We start from the raw sequence: 18976 nt of genomic DNA, 5'->3' as shown, positions 1-18976 counted from the left end.
ATGGAATTAGAAAACAAATTCATCGAACATTACATTTGATATGGGAGGCTCAGCAACATCATAGTAAAATGGTGCTATTATCTATTGATGCTGAAAAGGCATTTGATCAAGTGAGTTGGGAATTTTTGTGGGCAGTTATGGAACAGATGGGTATAGGGGGAATGTTTGAGAGGTGGATACGGAATTTTTATTTGGGGCCCAGAGCTTGTATTAATATTAATGGGTTTTATACAGACTTCTTTAATATCTCCAGAGGGACTAGACAGGGTTGTCCACTATCCCCTTTACTTTTTGCTTTGTATTTAGAACCCTTGGCTTGTTATATTCGGGATTTGGGGACAATTAAGGGAATTCATTTGGGGGGGAGGGAACATAAATTAGCGCTATTTGCAGATGATATTCTGTTATACGTAAAGGATCCGGAGATTTCCTTCCCTGAGCTTCTAGAGGTGTTTGGGAAATTTAGAGGTGTGTCTGGCTTTACGATTAACATGGACAAGTCCGAGTTTTTGAATATTTCTTTGGAGGAGAGGGAAGCACAGTGGTTGGTTGATAATTTCCCAGTACGGCGAGCTGGGGATCATATTCGTTATTTAGGTATTTTGCTCCCTACTGATTTATCGCGTCTTTATGACCTTAATTATTCTAGAATAATACGCTTAGTGCAGATGGATATGCAGACTTGGAAGGGGTTATGGTTATCCTGGTGGGGACATATTGTGGTTATCAAAATGAATATCTTACCACGCTTATTGTTTTTATTTCAAACGCTTCCCATTGAAGTACCTAAACGACTATTGCAGGTATTGCAGAAGGAAATTCGTTTATTTATTTGGCAGGGGAAGCACCCCCGGTTGAGTCAACAGGTTCTTTGGTCTGCTTGGGAAGACGGGGGTAGGGCATTGCCAAATTTGTATTGGTACTATGAAGCGGCACAACTTCGCTTTCTACTTGATTGGAAGATAGCGGTATTTAAGCCTGGAGTTCAAATTGAGCAAAGTTATGTTCCTCATTGTGCCCTGAATACTTGGTTGTGGACCTCTTTGTCGGTTTCAGAGCGCTTACAGGGACAAAGGAATCCATTTTTTTGCCATCTAATACGGGTTTGGGGATCTCTGTGTCAAAAGGAGAGGGGAAATAGAGGGGTTTCTACTCTTGCTCCACTAGCGGGGGAACCGCGGTTTCTTGCAGGAATGGAAAAGGGAGCTTTTCGGAGGTGGGAATCTCAGGGTATTATTATATTTCGGGATGTACTTATTGGGGGCTTTTTGCCTACTTTTGCGAGGTTAGTGGCTAAAAAACCGGGATTGGGGGGCGAATTCTTTGCTTATATGCAGTTGAGGCATTTTATGATTTCGGTTGGTTGGGATAAGGGGAATCCTCAGGGATCTGAACATTTGGAAAATTTATGGGTGTTATTGTGTAGAGTGCCGAGACCGATTTCCATTCTCTATAAATATTTGAGGGGTAGGGAGGTGATTTCCCTTCCTTTCAAACTACATTGGGAACGGGACCTTCGTCTCCAGTTTTCTGCGGATGATTGGTCTAGTTATAAATATTATGTATCAGTGATTTCTTTAAAATCTCATTTTTATTTCTGTAAAACGCTTTGTAATTTGAAAAGCGTTTCAAATAATTTGAATAAACTTGAAACTTGAAACTTGATTGGTCCCGTATTTGTGCAGAGGTCCAGAGGGCATCTCATTGTATTTTAGTTCAAGAAAATGCATATAAAATCTTAACATGCTGGTATTATACACCTGAACGGTTACATCTTATGTACCCTTTGGTTCCTAATTCTTGCTGGAGATGTGGTAGGGGACCTGGCTCCTTTTTGCATATTTGGTGGGAGTGTGGGGTGATTCAGAAATTTTGGGTGCTAGTTACTCGCTCATTGACAGGGTGGATTCAGGATCCGATACAACTTGTACCCCAGGTGTGTTTGCTCGGGTTACATAATGTTAGAGAAACTCCTTGGCAGACAAAATTGGTCCGAATGGGGTTGGCAGTAGCCAAATGTTTGATAGCGCAGTATTGGAAGAAGTTAGTTGCTCCACCAGAAGATGAATGGTTGGAAAAATTGCGAAAACTTGCTCAGATGGAATACTTAGCTGCTAAGCATTATGTTTATTATGACAATCAGAAGCGGACTTGGGACAACATTTTTCATTGTATTTGATCCTATCTTTCTGTAGAGTGGGGGAGGGGGGGTTAGGGGGGAAGGGGTAGGGTGGTTGTTTGGGAGTCTCTTTGCAGAAACAACAATGGGACTTCCGCATAGTGAGTATTATGTTGATGCTTTTCTTGTTTTCTTTTTATTTTATTTTATTATATGGTATTATATGATGGGTTGTGGGATTGGGGTATAATTGTGCACTGATTACTCTGTGGGCTATATCGAGTGGTTGTAATATTCTACAGTGGTGTTCTTGTGGTGATTATATTGTTGTTGTTTTTTATTATAAAATTCTAATAAAAATTGAAAAACAAACAAAAAAAAAAAGACAAAAATTGCTTCACAAGATATCAAATTCTTCAAAATGCACATGTATTTCTTTAGAACAGTGGTTCCCAACCCTGTCCTGGAGGACCACCAGGCCAATCGGGTTTTCAGGCTTGCCCTAATGAATATGCATGAGAGAGATTTGCATATAATGGAAGTGACAGGCATGCAAATCTCCTTGCATATTCATTAGGGCTATGCAGAAAACCCGATTGGCCTGGTGGTCCTCCAGGACAGGGTTGGGGACCACTGCTTTAGAATATCTCGGCTCTTGAGTATTTGGGAATATATTTTTTTTTACTTCAACAATCCCTATAGTCTCTAAGATATCTTAAAAGTGCTTTTATTGAAAAACTGTCTGTTACATAGGGATAGGAAAATAATTAAAAAAAACCCAAAAAAACCCTGTTGTTCAACGTAGTACAATCCAATAATGAATAATAAACCCTGCAGTTTTTCCTTCTCCCCGCCCCTTCCATTCCCACTCATACCATTACATTAATCTAGTAACCAATTGTCGCCATCAGCCTGGTTTCTTATGGCTGCTGGTGACTACATTAGTAAACCATGAAAGAAATAGAGGACAAAGGACTATATCAGAGAACATAATCTTTTAAAGTTCTTTTAAAATTCTGATCTTCTGATCCTCTGGTTCTAATCTAGTTAATCCCTTAGTTTACTGTAGTGAAGTTTTTCTATGGCTTTTTTGACACCAATTTTTTTTATTTTTTGAATGATTTGCTGTCATGATTTTATTTTGTTTAAACACACCTTATTTTAGATCTTGTTTTTATTTTTATATTGCTTTGTACTTTGCCTTGAGTGATAAAGTAGCAGTGATAGCTTTGTTCTTTTTCTGTAATTTCATTTTGCCAGCTGCTTTCCAGCTTGTGAACCTATGTTATCCCTCTTCTTTTGATTACTCTTTAATACATTAATTACATTAGTGATTTCTATTCCGCCAATACCTTGCGGTTCAAGGCAGATTACAAAAGAAATTATCTGGCCATTTCCAGAGGAATTGAAGAGAAGAGCAAGTTGCTTCAGAGAATTGGGATGAGTGTTTGACTTCAAGGATTTCTTGAATAGCATGGTTTTTGTTTCTTTTCTGAACAATTTGTAGTCTGGGGCAGTTATCAGTAAATTGGAGAGTTGGTAGTCTAGTTTTGCTGCTTGTGTGGCTAGAAGGCCATCGTACAGTTTCTTTCATTTGTCTCTGATTGGGGGATGTGTGAACGGTTTGTGGGTTATCCCGTGTCTGGTTGAGGTAGTTTGGATTAGGCGGTTGTTTAGGTAGGCTGGGCTGTTTCTGTTTATGGTTTTAAATAGTAGGCAGTAGAATTTGAATTGTATTCTTGCTTGTAGTGCGAGCCAGTGTGAGTCAAGGTATGCCACCGTGATGTGGTCGTATTTACTCAGTGAATAGATAAGTCTTAGCGCTGTGTTTTGAACTGTTTGTAGTTTTATCATGGTTGCGGGGCAGGGGAGATGAGTATGTTGCAGTAGTCTTGAAGACCTAGGACTAAGGACTGGACCAAGAGCTGGAATTGTGTTCTGTTGAAGTTTTGAACTTGCCTCAAGTTTCTCATGACCGCAAATGATTTTTGTGTTTGTTGATTTGTGGTTGCATGGTACAGCGTCTGTCTACCGTCATTCCTAGAAGTTTTAGAGTGGGTTGTATGGGGTATGTGATTGAGTTTATTACTAGATTGTTATGGTTGGGGTTTTATTTTTTTCGAGGAGAATGAATTTTGTCTTGTCAGGGTTCGGTTTCAATTTGTTTTTTCATCCATGTTGCTACTGCTTCAAGTGTCCTGTGTAGTGTGTGTAATGGAGGACGTTGGTTGGTCAAAAGAAAGGAGAATGGTAATGTCTGCATAGCTATAGGAGGTTAAGCCTAATTTGTCCAGACAGGTGCCGAGGGATGCAATTTAGAGATTGAAGATTTGGGGATAGTGGAGATCCTTGGGGTAGGCTGCAGGGGTTGGACCATGGTTCTGATTTTTCTTTGTTCAACTTTACTTTAAGTTCTGGATTGTAGGAATCCTTGAAACCATGTGTGTACCTTGTCTGATTCCTATTGTATCTAGTATTTGTAGTAGGAGGTTGTGATCCACCAGGTCAAATGCTGTGGTGAGATCCAGTTGTATAATCAGCATTTTTCTACCTATGCTGAGGTGTTATCTAGCTGTGTCCATGAGGAAACCTAGTAGTGTCTCTGTGCTGTGGTTGGCTCTGAAACCAGATTGTGTAGGGTGGGAGTATGTTGTGGTCTTCTAGGCAGCTGGTGAGGAGTTTGGCTACCAGGCCTTCCATTAGTTTGACATAAAGTAGTTTCGGGATGACGACAATTTCACTGAGGTCTTGTGAGAAAAGGCCATCTGCAAGCATGGTTTGTATCCATTGTAAGAGGAGAGCGCGGAACTTGGTACTGGAAGATTTTAATAGGTATGGAGGACAGTGGTTGAGGTTGCAGGTTGCGTGGCTGTATTTTACTTTTCCCTCTAAGATAGCTTTACGTAAAGCCCAGTGCAGTTTACAGTCTCAAAATAAGTAGCAATTGAAAATACAGGCTAAAAAAATGAACGTAAGTATTCTTACATATTATAACGTCATCCAAGTAAACTCATGTGGGGAAAAGAATGGTTGGTGCTTATGTATCAATACACATTCCTTTTTACAAGTGCATTTCTGTGTTCTTTTTTTTATGAGAGCTGTTTGCAATTGTGTCTGTATGTGGTGTTTAACCTGTTATGATTGTAATTTTTGTAAACCATATAGTTAATATAGAGTATATAAATTTTTTAATAAATAAAATAAGTATATTTTTTTTAGCTATATTCCTTACCAAGCTGAGTTATAATTGAAATGGAATATGATTGATTATTTCTGTGGGAATTCTGTGCAAATTTGAAGTGAGACCAAGACGACACGTCTGTTTTTCGCAGGACCCTTATTGTATCCTTCCATGCACATTTGCCAAACTTTGCCCCTTTTTCCCTATCCTCTGCTACACCACCATTTAAGATACTGTTTCAGATATTTTCCTTTATCCTGGAGCCTCAACTGCAGAGGATAAGGAAAGTGTCCTCCCGCTCCTGTACATGATCCTAACTGAAGTATTTGAACCACGGGGCTCTACAGTGTTCCATACAATTCGGACTTCATTCAGGCTTGCACACAGGAGGAAGAGGCCTGATATGCAGCCGCTTTCCTTCTCCTGCTGTTAAGGTTCCAGAGTGGAAGAGGGGCTTAGTTTGGGGAATATATGGGGGGAGGGTGAGCTAGAGAAATATGTGCCTCAGGGTGAGGAGTAGAGAAGGGTAGGGTTATGTATGGCTCCAGAAAAAGGAAGATGTATTGAGACATCTAGGTTTTATGAGGGAAGAGATGACTAGAAAGAGAGCTAAGGGGAAGATGATAGAGGGGAGGGAGGTCTGTGACTGAGATATGAAAGTGGTGGGAAGGGGGCTGGTTGAGAGAGGTTTGGGAAAGTGTGTGTTAAGGGGGAGTCTGAGAAAGAAGGATGGATAGAGAAGTGTATAGGAGTCTTGCAGGGAAATTACAAGAGAAAAAAAATGCTGGAGGTCCTTACCCCTAAGAGGCAGAAAAAACTGGGGGAAACCTGCATTAGAAAGGGGAGAAAAATCAAACTTGGGGTGCATTTCTAGCAAACATGGGCAGTATTACTGCCGGGGTGGGGGTGGTTTGCAAGTCTAGCCCCAAAGAGGAAGCCGGGCTTTTATTATGAGGGAATTCTACACAAATGTACACAAACTAAAACAAAAAAAAAAAAATGCAGAGTTAGTACAGAATTCTCCTTGGAGTAAATTAGTATAAGTTGCACTTTCCCAATATCCATTCAAAGAGAAACAGGACCTCTATTTTACATGTGCTTATTACACAGCATCTTTCCATTAGTTCTGGTTTGCCACCTGTACCATGGTAAGCAGAATCTTGAATCCATATCCTTATTCTGAGATGAAGTTACAGAAGCAATATCGTTTCTACTTTGGCCAGAATAAACCCTAGTAAGGCATCTCCACTTAGGGTTCATCTCTTTCCTGGAGATGATTTTTACTTCCTGTATATAAGGATTTTTTTTTTTTCTTTTCCTCAGGCAGAAGTTCTCACTCCCTCTTTCACAACAGATGACCGTTTTAAGAGTGACTACAAAGCATTTGCTACAGCCCTGGATTCTACAAGGCACGAGCTGCCCATGAAGCACATCCATGCTGAAGGAAACAGACAGAAGTACTTGGGTATTTCTAAAGATCCGTTTCTTTTTTACTTTCTGTTCAGATGAATGCACCACTATGTTGTAGTGATCTCTTTCTGGAGTTGCATTTGTAGAAATTAAGATCCTTAAGTCATAGATCAAGGGCCAAGTCTACTAAAAGCTTTTTCTGTGTTGCCGGGTAGACCAGTATAGTCCTTTACGAATGGGTTATACCTCACTGTGACCAGCAGGTGGAGACTGAGACCAAAACTTGTATATTAGGTGAGACTCCCCCCTTCCCCTTCAGTCTTTCTCAGTCTCCAGCAGTGTGGTAAGACTAATTTGGCTCCCCCTCTTAGAGCTGTTGGAATTTGGTTAGGACGGAGCGTGGATGGGTCCTGTTTGGGGATCGTGCTGGGTCCTTCCCCCCCCCCCCTTCCTCCACCTCCCTGCATTTTTGTAGAAGTGCCTCAGCTGGCAGCCTGGCCCCTGTGGTTGATCAGGCTTCCAGCTTTGATAGCCATGGAGTCTGTTCTGATTGAAAAAAAAAAATCCTGAGGTTGTGCCGGTCTAAAGCTTTCAAGTTTTATTAGGATTTTATATACCACCTATCAAGGTTATCAAAGCAGTTTTTACAATCAGGTACTCAAGTATTTTCCCTATCTGTCCCCGTGAGTCTGATAATTGGGAATTAGTGAAGCAGGAAGTTGCCAAAATTGGAATTGAGGCTTATCTCTGATGCCATGTATTAATTAATTAATTAAATTTGATTTTTATCCCGTCCTCACGGGACCTCAGAACAGGTTACAAGCCAACATTCGCAGTATGTTACATTGGACAGTATGTTTGGCAATACCATACAATACAACACATACAATACAGTAGCATAATAAGGCTGGACAGTACAGTAACTTAAGGACAGCGACATTCATAGGAAATTCCTGGGGAGGTAATACAGTAGATTGGACCAGAGGGTCACCAACTAGTAGTTGTTGGTGGGAGAGTTGAAGGGATTGTTTGCAGCTAGACCTTTAGTTGAAGAGAAAGGTCTTCACAGCTCTTTCGAAGGTCATTAATGAGTTCTATGATCTGATTTGTAGGGGGAGTTAGTTACCTTCTCCAAAACAAGATTTCCAATAGCTCTCTCATTCGATCCCACTTCTGCTACTAATCCTCTTCTTCCTACCCTCCTAATGTACTTCCCTTTTATGTACTTTTTCTTCAAAAATTGTATTTCCTCCCCCCTTTCCTATTGTTTCCCGTGGTTTTTAAACCAATTACCCTTGTAGGTCTGATTAATATATTATGTATAAGTGATTTCTTTAAAATCATATTTTTTATCTTTTGTACAACGCTTTGTAATTTGGAAAAGCGTTTAATCAAATAATTTGAATAAACTTGAAACTTGAAATAAACTTCCAGAGCTGTGGTATGAAGTGACTAAGAGGGTTTGTGGGCAGTATCCATCAGGAGAAACCTTCTTGCAAGTCTGCGGCTTTCAGAGTGGCAGCGCGCTGTACCTTGTGGTTTCGTGTTTTGTTGGCAGATACGGCATCCAAAGCCAAGTTGACAGTTTCCCTTTAAGGGGTCTTTTTTGTTTGGTGAGAAGTTGGATAAGTTGGTTCAGACATTAACTGATTCTAAAGTTCCTTGTTTGCCTGAAGATAGGCCTAGGCCACTGGTTTGGGGTGGTTCTGTTCATGGATGTGATTTCTGCCGTTTCCACCCTGGTCGAGGGGCCGCTTCATTTCAGTCCCTTGGGCTATCCAGAGGTCGGTTCTTCCAGCACATGCAGTCCTTTGAGGGGCCTGCCAGGGTGCACCCACCAGGTCCCCTGTAACCCTTCCTGCTCAGTGACTCCTTTGAGTTCTTGCAGGATGGCCTGGACAGGTGCTTGGCTTGGTCTTCTCTCCGGGTTCTCTCCTTGTCTGCCTTTCGTGGGTTGTTGAAGTCGGCATTTGACTGCCATTCCTGATGTCATTCGCTTCTTGCAGGCAGCCAAGTTAAGTCTCCCGTGCGATCTTCTGTTCCATCTTGGTATCTGAATCTGGTCCTGTCCGTTCTGGTGCATCCACCTTTTGAACCTTTGGGTGACTGTTGTTTGAAGGACCTTATTCTTAAAGCAGTCTTCTTGGTGGCTATTACATCTGCTAGATGTGTTTCTGAGCTGCAGGCTTTCTCTTTTAGGGCTCCCTTCCTGGAGTTTTCAAGGGAGTGGGTTGTCTTGCAGCCTGTTCCTTCTTTTCTGCCCAAGGTAATTTCTCCTTTTCATGTCAAGACAGTGGTCCTCCCTATGTTAGGTAGTTGGGAGGGATCTTCTGAGCAGAAACAGTACGCAAGTTGGATGTCAGTCGGGTCCTTCGCTCTTATGTGCAGAGAACGCAGGAGATCAGGAAATCAGATCATCTCTTTGTCCTTTTAGCAGGTCCTCGCAAGGGGGATGGCGCTTCCAAAGCTACCATTGTGCACTGGATCGAGACTATTGCTTCTACTTACCTTCTTCAGAAAAAACCTGTTTGTGAATTTCTCAAGGCTCATTCCACTCGGGGTCATAGAAACATAGAAGATGACGGCAGAAAAGGGCTATAGCCCATCAAGTCTGCCCACCCTACTGTCCCTTCCTCTTAAGTCTATACCTAGTGACTATTTATTCAGATTGACTCTCTTAGGGATCCCCTATAGGCATCCCATTTATTTTTAAAGTCCCATTTATTCTTAAAGTCCAACATGATGCAGGTCTCGATCATCCCATCTATACATAGCGACTGATGTTCCCGTTTGACCCTCGTAGGGATCCCACATAGGTATCCCATTTATTCTTAAAGTCCAGCACGCTGCTGGCCTCGATCACCTGCGCTGGAAGCTCATTCCAACGGTCAACCACTCTTTCTGTGAAGAAGTACTTCCTGATGTCGCCATGAAATTTCCCGCCCCTGAGCTTGAGCGGATGCCCTCTGGTGACAGAGTCCCCTGAGAAAGAAGATGATATCTTCCACCTCGATACGTCCTGTGATGTATTTAAATGTCTCAATCATGTCTCCCCTCTCCCTACGTTCTTCTAGAGTGTAGAGCTGTAGTTTGTTTAGTCTCTCCTCGTACGAGAGACCTTTGAGACCCGAGATCCTCCTGGTGGCCATCCGTTGAACCGACTCGACTCTAAGCACATCTTTACGGTAATGTGGCCTCCAGAATTGTACACAGTATTCCAGATGAGGTCTCACCATGGTTCTGTACAATGGCATTATGACTTCAGGCTTCTTGCTGACAAAGCTTCTACTGATACATCCCATCATCTGCCTTGCTTTAGATGAAGCCTTCTCCACTTGATTGGCAGTTTTCATGTCTGCACTGATGATTACTCCTAGGTCTCGTTCCGCCGAAGTACTAGTTAACCCTTTCAGGACCATAAGGATCGTAGGCCAATTTTTGTGGTTTTGACGACATTTTTATGGTAAAAAGGGCTTGCAGATGCCAAAAAATTGATTTTTTTTGTGAAATATCTTTTTTTTTTTTTTTAAAAATCACACTTCTGGCTTATGGACAGTGTGACAAGTGAATCTTCTCGTCAATCTGGCAATGACGCTAATGAATGAATGTCGGAACCAGTTTGTTTACATAAAGGCAGTATCATATGGAATCCGTACATATCAAATTTAGAACTGTAGACTATCCCAATCAAAATTTATAGGATTTTAAAGTTATGGGACAAATATGTCCCTTGGTCCTGAAAGGGTTAAAGTTTCTCCATTCAAGGTGTAATTTCTGCATGGATTACCACTACCGAGGTGCATAACCTTGCATTTCCCAGCGTTGAAGCCCAGTTGCCAGGTCGAGGACCATCTTTCCAATGTTAGCAGGTCCTGTGCCATACTATCCTGTAAATTCCATTCACTTACTGTATTGCATAGTTTAGCGTCGTCGGCGAATGTTGTTTTACCCTGAAGCCCCTGAGTCAGATCCCCTATGAATGTTGAAAAGGAGTGGGCCCAGGACTGAACCCTGCGGTACTCCGCTGGTCACCTCCGATGTTTTAGAGAGGGTACCGTTAACCATTACCCTTTGAAGTCTTCCACTTAGCCAATCATTGACCCAAGTAGTTAGTGTTTCTCATAACCCCATCGATTTCATTTTGCTCAACAGCCTGCGGTGTGGGACGCTATCAAATGCTTTACTGAAATCCAGGTACACGATGTCCATAGACTCTCCCAAGTCTAGCTTCCTTGTCACCCAGTCAAAGAAGCTGATGAGATTGGATTGGCAGGACCTACCCTTGGTGAATCCATGTTGATTGGGATCCCGTAGATTCCCCTCATGCAGGATCGTGTCTAATTTGCGTTTAATTAAAGTTTCCATGAGTTTACACACTATTGATGTGAGACTCACCGGTCTGTAATTCGCAGCCTCTGTCCTGCAACCCTTTTTGTGCAGAGGAATGACGTTGGCTGTTTTCCAGTCCAAGGGTACTCTCCCCGTGCTTAGGGAGAGATTGAAGAGTGCGGCTAGCGGTATTGCCAGGACATCGCACAGCTCATTGAGCACTCTTGGGTGCAGATTGTCTGATCCCATGGCTTTATTTACCTTTAGTCTTGACAGTTCGCTGTAAACTTCAGCTGGTGTGAACTCAAAATTCTGAAACGGGTCGTCCGCACTTGACCTAGCCTCTAACTGAGGACCATGTCCTGGTGCCTCGCAAGTGAAGACCGAGCAGAAGTATTCGTTCAGTAGTTCAGCTTTATCTGAATCTGCTTCCACGTAATTCCCATCCTGTTTGCTTCTTGGGGCAATTGGGGGGGGGGGGTGTCTTCTCTAATGCCTCCAGTGGATATTTGCAAAGCTGTAGGTCTTCTCTGCCTTCCTTTGTCAGACACTACCGTGTGGATGTTCAAGCTTGTAGGGACACAATATTCGTTGAGCGTGTTCTGGTGTCGGCCCTTCGGGGGTTCCACCCTTGATGGGTACTGCTTTGGTATGTCCCATTCATAAAGGACTATACTGGTCTACCAGGCGACACAGAAAGAGAAATTAGGTTATTACCTGCTAATTTTCTTTCTGTTAGCCTATAGACCGGTATAGTCACCCAACCTATCTGTCTTTATGCGGTGATTGCAGGATTTTGCTTGCATGCAGATTTTGGGGTTTTTCTGCAGGTTGTAGTATTTTTCTAGGGCCAGGGAGATATAAGAACAGCAGCTATGGCTTAGCTGGTGAGCTGTGGGGACATTTTATATACCAGTGTTTTGTTCTATACCTGTTCCAACAGTTGTTACGATGTGTTTGTTGTTTTACACTCCTGTTCGGATTGTTACTGTTCTCAGTTTAGCATTTCCTAGGTTCTGTTTGGCTATTCGGCAGACTGGAGGGGAAGGGGGAGTCTCACCTAACATAACAAGTTTTGGTCTCAGATTCTACATGCTGGTCACAGTGAGGTATAACCCATTCGTAAAGGACTATACCGGTCTATAGGCTAACGGAAAGAAAATTAGCAGGTAAGAACCTAATTTCTCCGTTGCTTAGGTGGCGCTAATCATGATTCTATAGTAAACCTAACTTTATGTGTATATGTATATGTGTGTGTGTGTGTGTATGTGTATATGTGCTTTGTGCTGAACTAACCGACGCCTTTTTTTTAGGTGACCTATATAGAATTGAGCCAGTACTCTGTACATATGTATTTTATAAGACTTGTGTACGTACAACAAACTTTACCTAAGCTACACCGCCAGGACTCGCAGTGCTTTGTCTGTTCTTGTTGGCGTATACATGTGCCTTTGTGTATAGCCCCTTCAGGATTGAAATGATTTCTGTTTTATAAAATTTTCCACATTAAAGGTATTTTACAATTATGCCCATTCTATTGAGCTAGGTTTTTTAACTTATTTTCTGGAGAGAAAACCAAAGACTTAAATCATTTACCTAAAATTTTCCTTGCTGCTAAACGGATCCATAAGAGGTTTTTATATTTTATATTTTGTTCAAAGTATAACAGGAGTTCCTATGTCACTGATGTTACCCCTGGCCTGGAAGCATCACTTTTAGTCGTATTTAACCCTACTTTAATCCTATTTTTGGGTTGCGCTCTGTCCTGCTTCTGACATGCTATTACTATTTTAGCTTCTTTAGAAGCAGGGAAACCTTTGAAAACAGAAATTGATGGAGAAAGCAATTTTGAACAGATCTATGGCACTTTTCTAGCTGAAAATGAAGTTGGGTTTATTTTAGTAAAATATTCCCTCTGAGGCAATCCATAGCTGCATTCTTCTATTTTATAACCCTCCATACAAAGAGGATCTGAAAGAGCCTTACTTCTACATCTAAATGTGTAGACAGTGGGGTGTTTTTTGTGTTGTTTTTTAATTTGGTTAGTTTTATATCCTGTCCTCCCCAGTGAGCTCAGAATGGGTAACAAGGTGGGAGAGTGGTGCAGTGGTTAAAGCTACAGCCTCAGCACCCTGAGGTTCAAACCCACGCTGCTCCTTGTGACCCTGGGCAAGTCACTTAATCCCCCCCCCAATTGCCCCAGATCCATTAGATATGGAATTCCCTTCCTTCTCACCTTCAAGAAGAGACCTCACTGGACAAATTCAAGAATAACTTAAAGACCTTCCTTTTTTAAAGATGCATATGACAAGTAGATGCTAGATAGCAGATAGAAGGAAGAGCATATCCCTTTCCTAGTGTGACCTTTTACATTCCTTCTTTCCTATTATAAATTGTACTTCCCCCTTCCCAATCCAATTTGTATCTTGTAAGTCCATAAAGTCTCGTTTTGTCTTCCCTAGAATTTTAGTAGTTAACATTGTACACCGCTTTGACAATTTATTTAAAGTTGTATATCAAATTTTAAATAAAACATAAAACAGATTGTGAACCTATCGGGATAGACAGGGAAAATGCTTGAGTACATGAATAAATTCATGTAAATTGTTCTGATCTCCCCTGGGAGAACGGTATAGAAAATTGAATACATTTTTTATAAATAAATTCATAGACTTAATTAATTTCTGAATTTCTTTTCAAAGCTGGTTCTTTGTACCGTATATACTCAAATATGTTGATGCAAATAAGTCAAGCCCCTTTTTCCCCCAAAAAAGGAGGAAAAATGGTTGACTCCAATGTCGGGCAGCTTTTTTTTTTTTTAATTCTTTATTGATTTTTAATCAAAAACAGTGTCATAAATGAAAGAACAGTAGCTATTACATACATTACACTAATATCTGTACAGGTAACAGATATAATTCAATAATTTCAGTTTCTTGCATATAATAGCACAACATAACCTAATATATAATACAAATGAAGAATAAAGTAACCCAAATGTCGCTATCAATATTTACTCCCCTCCTTCCAACCCCCCACCCCCCCTGGATGTATAAAGATAAATGAACCAAAGGAAAGATGATAAATATACATTATTATATTTTTACAAATTTGGTCAATGGGCTCCAAACTTTATTAAATACCTCACTAAATCCCTTACACTCTGCGTTAATTCGTTCATATGTGTACGTAGTGCACACATTCACCCAACTATGTCAGGCAGCTTAATATTCAAGTGTCCTGCCCCGTCAGGCTCTGCACCCAACCCCCTTCCTTCCTCCCCTCCCCCTGTCGGGCTCTGTGCCCTAGCGTCCTTCCATCCTCCCTGCCCTATCTTCCTACCTCTGCCGATTGTTGGTGGAGGTGCAGCGGGCAGGAGCAAACTTTCTGAACTCCTGCCCCGCTGCTAACCAGCTGCGTGAATCCACTTAGTCAAAATCAGCAGCATGAGCAGCAGGGCGAATTGGTGCTGCTTCTCGGCACTGAAGCAGCTTCCTTACTGGCTCCCATGAATTCTCAATTGGCACCAGCCACTATACTGCTTAAGTTTTATATAAACTAACCACCTTGGATCCAGAGTGGCTGACCTTTTATTTGATACACTTTTCTCTTTGTTTCAGGAAAGTTTGAAGTTTTTTCCCTTATTGGGGTTGGAATACATTTTTGGTGTCCTGTGTATTAATTGCTTTCTCTTAGATGACCTGCAGAAACATTTAGTTGTCACAGAAAAGCTTCTAGCTGACATTATACCTGACTGTTCGGAAGAGAATTCAAAGGCATTCAATGCAGTGAAAGAATTGGAAGAAGTGGCTCTAAAAATAGACACAGATCTTTCAAGGTATTTCAAAATTGTAACATTTTAAAGTTAAGACACATGCACATGCTATGCTTTTTTGTAAGTAAAAACGATGGATCTTGCACTTTAGGAAGCTCACTAGTTGATCTAATCTCCAATACTTTTTTTTTTTTTTATTTCAATACATTGACATGTTGCAGTGCTGTGTATTTGCAGCGAGTTTGGAGCTGTGCGTTCAGGCAGTTTAGCAGGTAGACAACACTAGGAAGTTACTGCATAAAGCTCCTCCTCTCCCAGATGAGTGTGAATTATTTAGTTGCAGCCCCTGAGCCTTGTTCACTATGGAGCTTTTCACATAGACGCAAAAAGGAACAGATTCTTTAAGAGCTTCTCACCCATTTGTAAGGCCACAAGGTGCATGACCTCCTGGAGCTGATCAGAATTTAAATGCACCACCGGAAGTGACTTCATGGCACTGCTATGGCAACAGCCACATCACTAGGCAACCTCTGGACAAGGTGCCAGAATTTGAAATCTACCTAAAAAAAAAATATACAAAGATAAAAACAAACAAAAAACAGTATGCAGAAATATTGTAATTGTGGAAAATGTAGACAAACATATTTAATGGGACAGTCAGCATTGGTTCAGCCAAGGGAGATCTTGCCTCAAAGGTGTAAATAAACATGTGGGTAAAGTTGAGCCGGTTGATGTAGTGTATCTAGATTTTCAGAAAGCTTTTGACAAAGTTCCTCATGAGAGGCTTCTGAGAAAACTAAAGAGTCATGAGATAGGAGGCAATGTTCAGTTGTGGATTAGGAATTGGTTATTGGATAGAAAATAGGGTTTTCTTTGTAGTAGATGGGCAAAAGATTCTGGATGACCTGCCCTGTCAGTTACATCGCCTGCTTTCTGACTCAGACAGATGTGCATGTCCAGAGCCGGTAAAGAAAAGAATGTATCTGTGGTGTTTTTAAAAAAAAAAAACCCAAACAAAAAAAACGATCTCTGACAAATTTAGAATGGGTTGACATTTTCAGTCCTACATTTGTGTTAGTACTGGTTGCACGCAGACAGGTAAATTGTTTGTTTCACCTAAGTTTTTGATGTGGTGATTATTATTTATTTTATTTGTTGCTGAACAGAATTGATTTGTCAGGGAGGTTTCCCGTGCCCCTTCTTCTGCTTTGGTACAAACTGAAGGTAGCAATACATTCCACTGGGGAAGGAGGCAGAGGTGAAACGTGATTGACAGCCTTCTGCAAATAATTTGCAGGAAGAGGGAAATAACCTATCATCCGGAATCCTTTGCCCTTCTACTACAAAGAAAATTATAGTTAAGAACCTGATTTTCCCTAACCTTGAGCTTGGGTTTGGATAGATGTTGCTCTAACACAAGATTTGAGTGCTGCTTCACCATTGCATTGCTTCCCCAACTCATTTTTGCAATCAAAATGATTAGCTTTGGCTGTAGACCCTTTTCAGTACAGGATAATAGATGTAAAACATACTCTTTGCATCTGTGTCTATCTGTGAAACTTTTTAAGATGCTGGGAAACTGATTCTGTTTATACTTGTTTTGCAGGAGTCTTGCACCAGTGTTAGACCTTTCCTATAAGGTCAGTAAAGAAACTGCTTTACAAAACCAAAAGGTTACAGAGGACACCTACAGTCAAGAAACTGTGAAACCGTGGTATTTTGATGAGTGATTCCTTGCATATTGGGAAGAGAAACCAACGTGCAGTCCTTGGGCACACAACCTGTTTCTCCTCAGTCTTGCTCTCCTGTGTCTTACCTAGCTAGTGTATTGATTCTTACTTACACTATTTTATTTCTTGAAAGATTTCCCATCTAAATTGCTGTAGGTGGCATAAGACTGAAATCTGGAGACCTAGCTTCCAAGGACCATTACAAGCAGTGGTGCTACAGCCTGCAGATGATGGAACGATTCCTTTTCAAGCCCCACTTCTGATAGCAAGCATGTTTAAATAGATTTGGTTGCTTTATCTGTAGGAAATAAGAGCAACCAATGAAGGATAGAACCTCACTGGATGTTGTCAATTCCACACAAGGGTGTCATAGATATTCCAATATTGTGTTGGAAGTGGAAGCAAAAGGTGAATATTGTGCTTGTTAAAATAATGAGTAGTTTTCTGGAGCTGATTGCTTAAAATCTTGTATGGGTGATAGGTTATCAGCACTTTTTCATTCTGTCTGTTTGCACCTGAAGAACTCACCGGTGTTGTCCACTTGGCATCTGGCATTTATTCCCTGGGATAAACACTTATAGGAAATATTCTAATTCCGAGTGGTGGAAAGTAAAATGCTTTGTTAAGGGACTTCACAAAAATCAGTTGTGCTACAGCAAAAAAAAAAAAATTTCTGTATTGCCTGGTAGACCGGTATAGTTCCTTACGGATGGGTATTATACCTCACTGCTACCAGCATGTGGAGACTGAGATCAAACTTGTATATTGGCATAGCTGCCCCTCTACTGATCCAGCCTTCCTCAGTTTCTGGTAGCAGGTGGTAAGGCTAATTCAGCTCCCCTCTTAGAACTGTTGGAACTTTGTTTTTGGACTCCTGGTTCCCCTTTTTGTGCCGGATAGAACTGGGACGGGTCCTGTTTGGGGATCCGTCTGACCTTGGGGGTGTTAAACTCGGCGGGTCTCATGCTGGGTCCCTCCCCCCACCTTCCTCCACCTCCCCATATTTTTGTAGAGGTGCCTTAGCCGGTGGCCTGGCCCCCTGGTTGGTCAGCCCTCCAGCTTTGAGAGCCGTGGAGTCTGTTCTGTTAAAAAAAAATTCCTGAGGTGTGCCGGTCAAAAGGGCTAATTTCCCTTTAAAACTACCTTTTTACTGTATTTCTCATCTAACTGGCACTTTTTTCTGCAGCTAGGGCGGTTTTCAGCACAATGAGCACTTTTAAAGGGGAAAAGGTGCTCCAAATGCGAGGTACTCGCAGCTAGCCTGTGCAAGCGTTGTGAAGGCCAGAGCGGTGTGGTAGCCTCATATGCAGCAGATGCCAGTGGCAAGGGAACCCCGCCACATGTACCTTGCGAGTCTGGTTCAAATCGCAGGAAAGCCCAGGCTTCCCCCAACGCCCACGCGGAGGGTTCCCCAGCTGCCGATGGTCAGGGAGAAAAGGATTCCCTTGCCACCGGAATGGCTGGGGATTCCCTTTTCACGTTGGTCAGTGCCTCTGCCTCAGCGTCAGGAAAGTCAGGCTTTTCAGGCACGGCAGGCCGCAGGAGCTCCAATTTCGCTAGTTTAAGAGCTCCAATTTCGGTGGGAACCTCCTCCTTTATCTGTTACCTCAGGTGACTTCCCTCTGTTCTGGAAATACAGGGGCAAGGTATGGCAGGGAGTCCCTTGAGGCCACCGGGAGTCTTTCCCCCTGAATTTGTTAGCACTTTGTAAAGCTTATGTGCTGGTGGCTGGAGGTTCTGTGTCCACTCGGGGGGGAAGGGGTGTATTTGCCTTCGATGTCTTCCCTGATGCGGCCCCACACCACGGTGGTTTTGCCCCCTCTACTCCTCTCATCGAAATGCCTGAGGGTCTATCAGGATGAGGATTTTTACCCAGAGTAGCACAAGGTAATTGAGGACCTGGACTTTTGGGGAGAATTCTAAGATCCTCTTGGGAGGGTCTGATTCCCCCAGCGAGGGGTTCAAGCACCCCTCAGCTAGCGAAGATTCGTCTGTGGTGCACATTTTTCAGCGGGAAGTACTTCATGGTGGTTTCAGAATTTCATCTCAATCAATCCATTAAATTAGAGTGTTTTTTTCCCCAAGGCCTCATTCTCATCCTTGAGAATCGGCTCTTCATACTTTGAACTGTAAGCGTGCTTTGGCCGCCTACTTAGAAAGCACCAAACCACACAACTTTTTGTCTCTTTCGATCCAAACAAGTTGGGACATCTGATTTCTAAGCGAACCATCTCCAACTGGGTGGCAGCTTGTATCTCTTTCTGCTATATTCAGGCTGGACTGCATCTACAGAGTCGAGTCACAGCCCACAAAATCAGAGCCATTGCGGCTTCAGTAGTTTTCCTCAGATCCACTCCTATTGAGGAAATTTGCAAAGCTGCCACCTGGTCCTCAGTTCATTATTGTCTGGATGTTTTCTCCAGACGGGTTGG

The 18976-nt window shown here is 42.0% G+C and overlaps 1 protein-coding gene across 1 annotated transcript in view; it reads left to right on the top strand.

Annotated features, from left to right (window-relative positions):
• Nucleotides 1-17256, top strand: part of HAUS8 (HAUS augmin like complex subunit 8) — a 71070-nt gene extending 53814 nt beyond the window's left edge. Inside the window, exons 9-11 of the mRNA XM_033957200.1 lie at nt 6624-6765; nt 14736-14877; nt 16421-17256. Coding sequence (XP_033813091.1) covers nt 6624-6765; nt 14736-14877; nt 16421-16544 — 408 coding nt within the window. The 3' untranslated portion in view covers nt 16545-17256. The remainder of the gene's footprint in view (nt 1-6623; nt 6766-14735; nt 14878-16420) is intronic.
• Nucleotides 17257-18976: the final 1720 nt, after the last annotated feature.

This window comes from Geotrypetes seraphini, chromosome 8 (genome assembly GCF_902459505.1).
Source record: "Geotrypetes seraphini chromosome 8, aGeoSer1.1, whole genome shotgun sequence".
In the NCBI taxonomy this organism is placed as follows: domain Eukaryota; kingdom Metazoa; phylum Chordata; class Amphibia; order Gymnophiona; family Dermophiidae; genus Geotrypetes; species Geotrypetes seraphini.
This window is presented reverse-complemented; position numbering and strand designations above follow the sequence as displayed.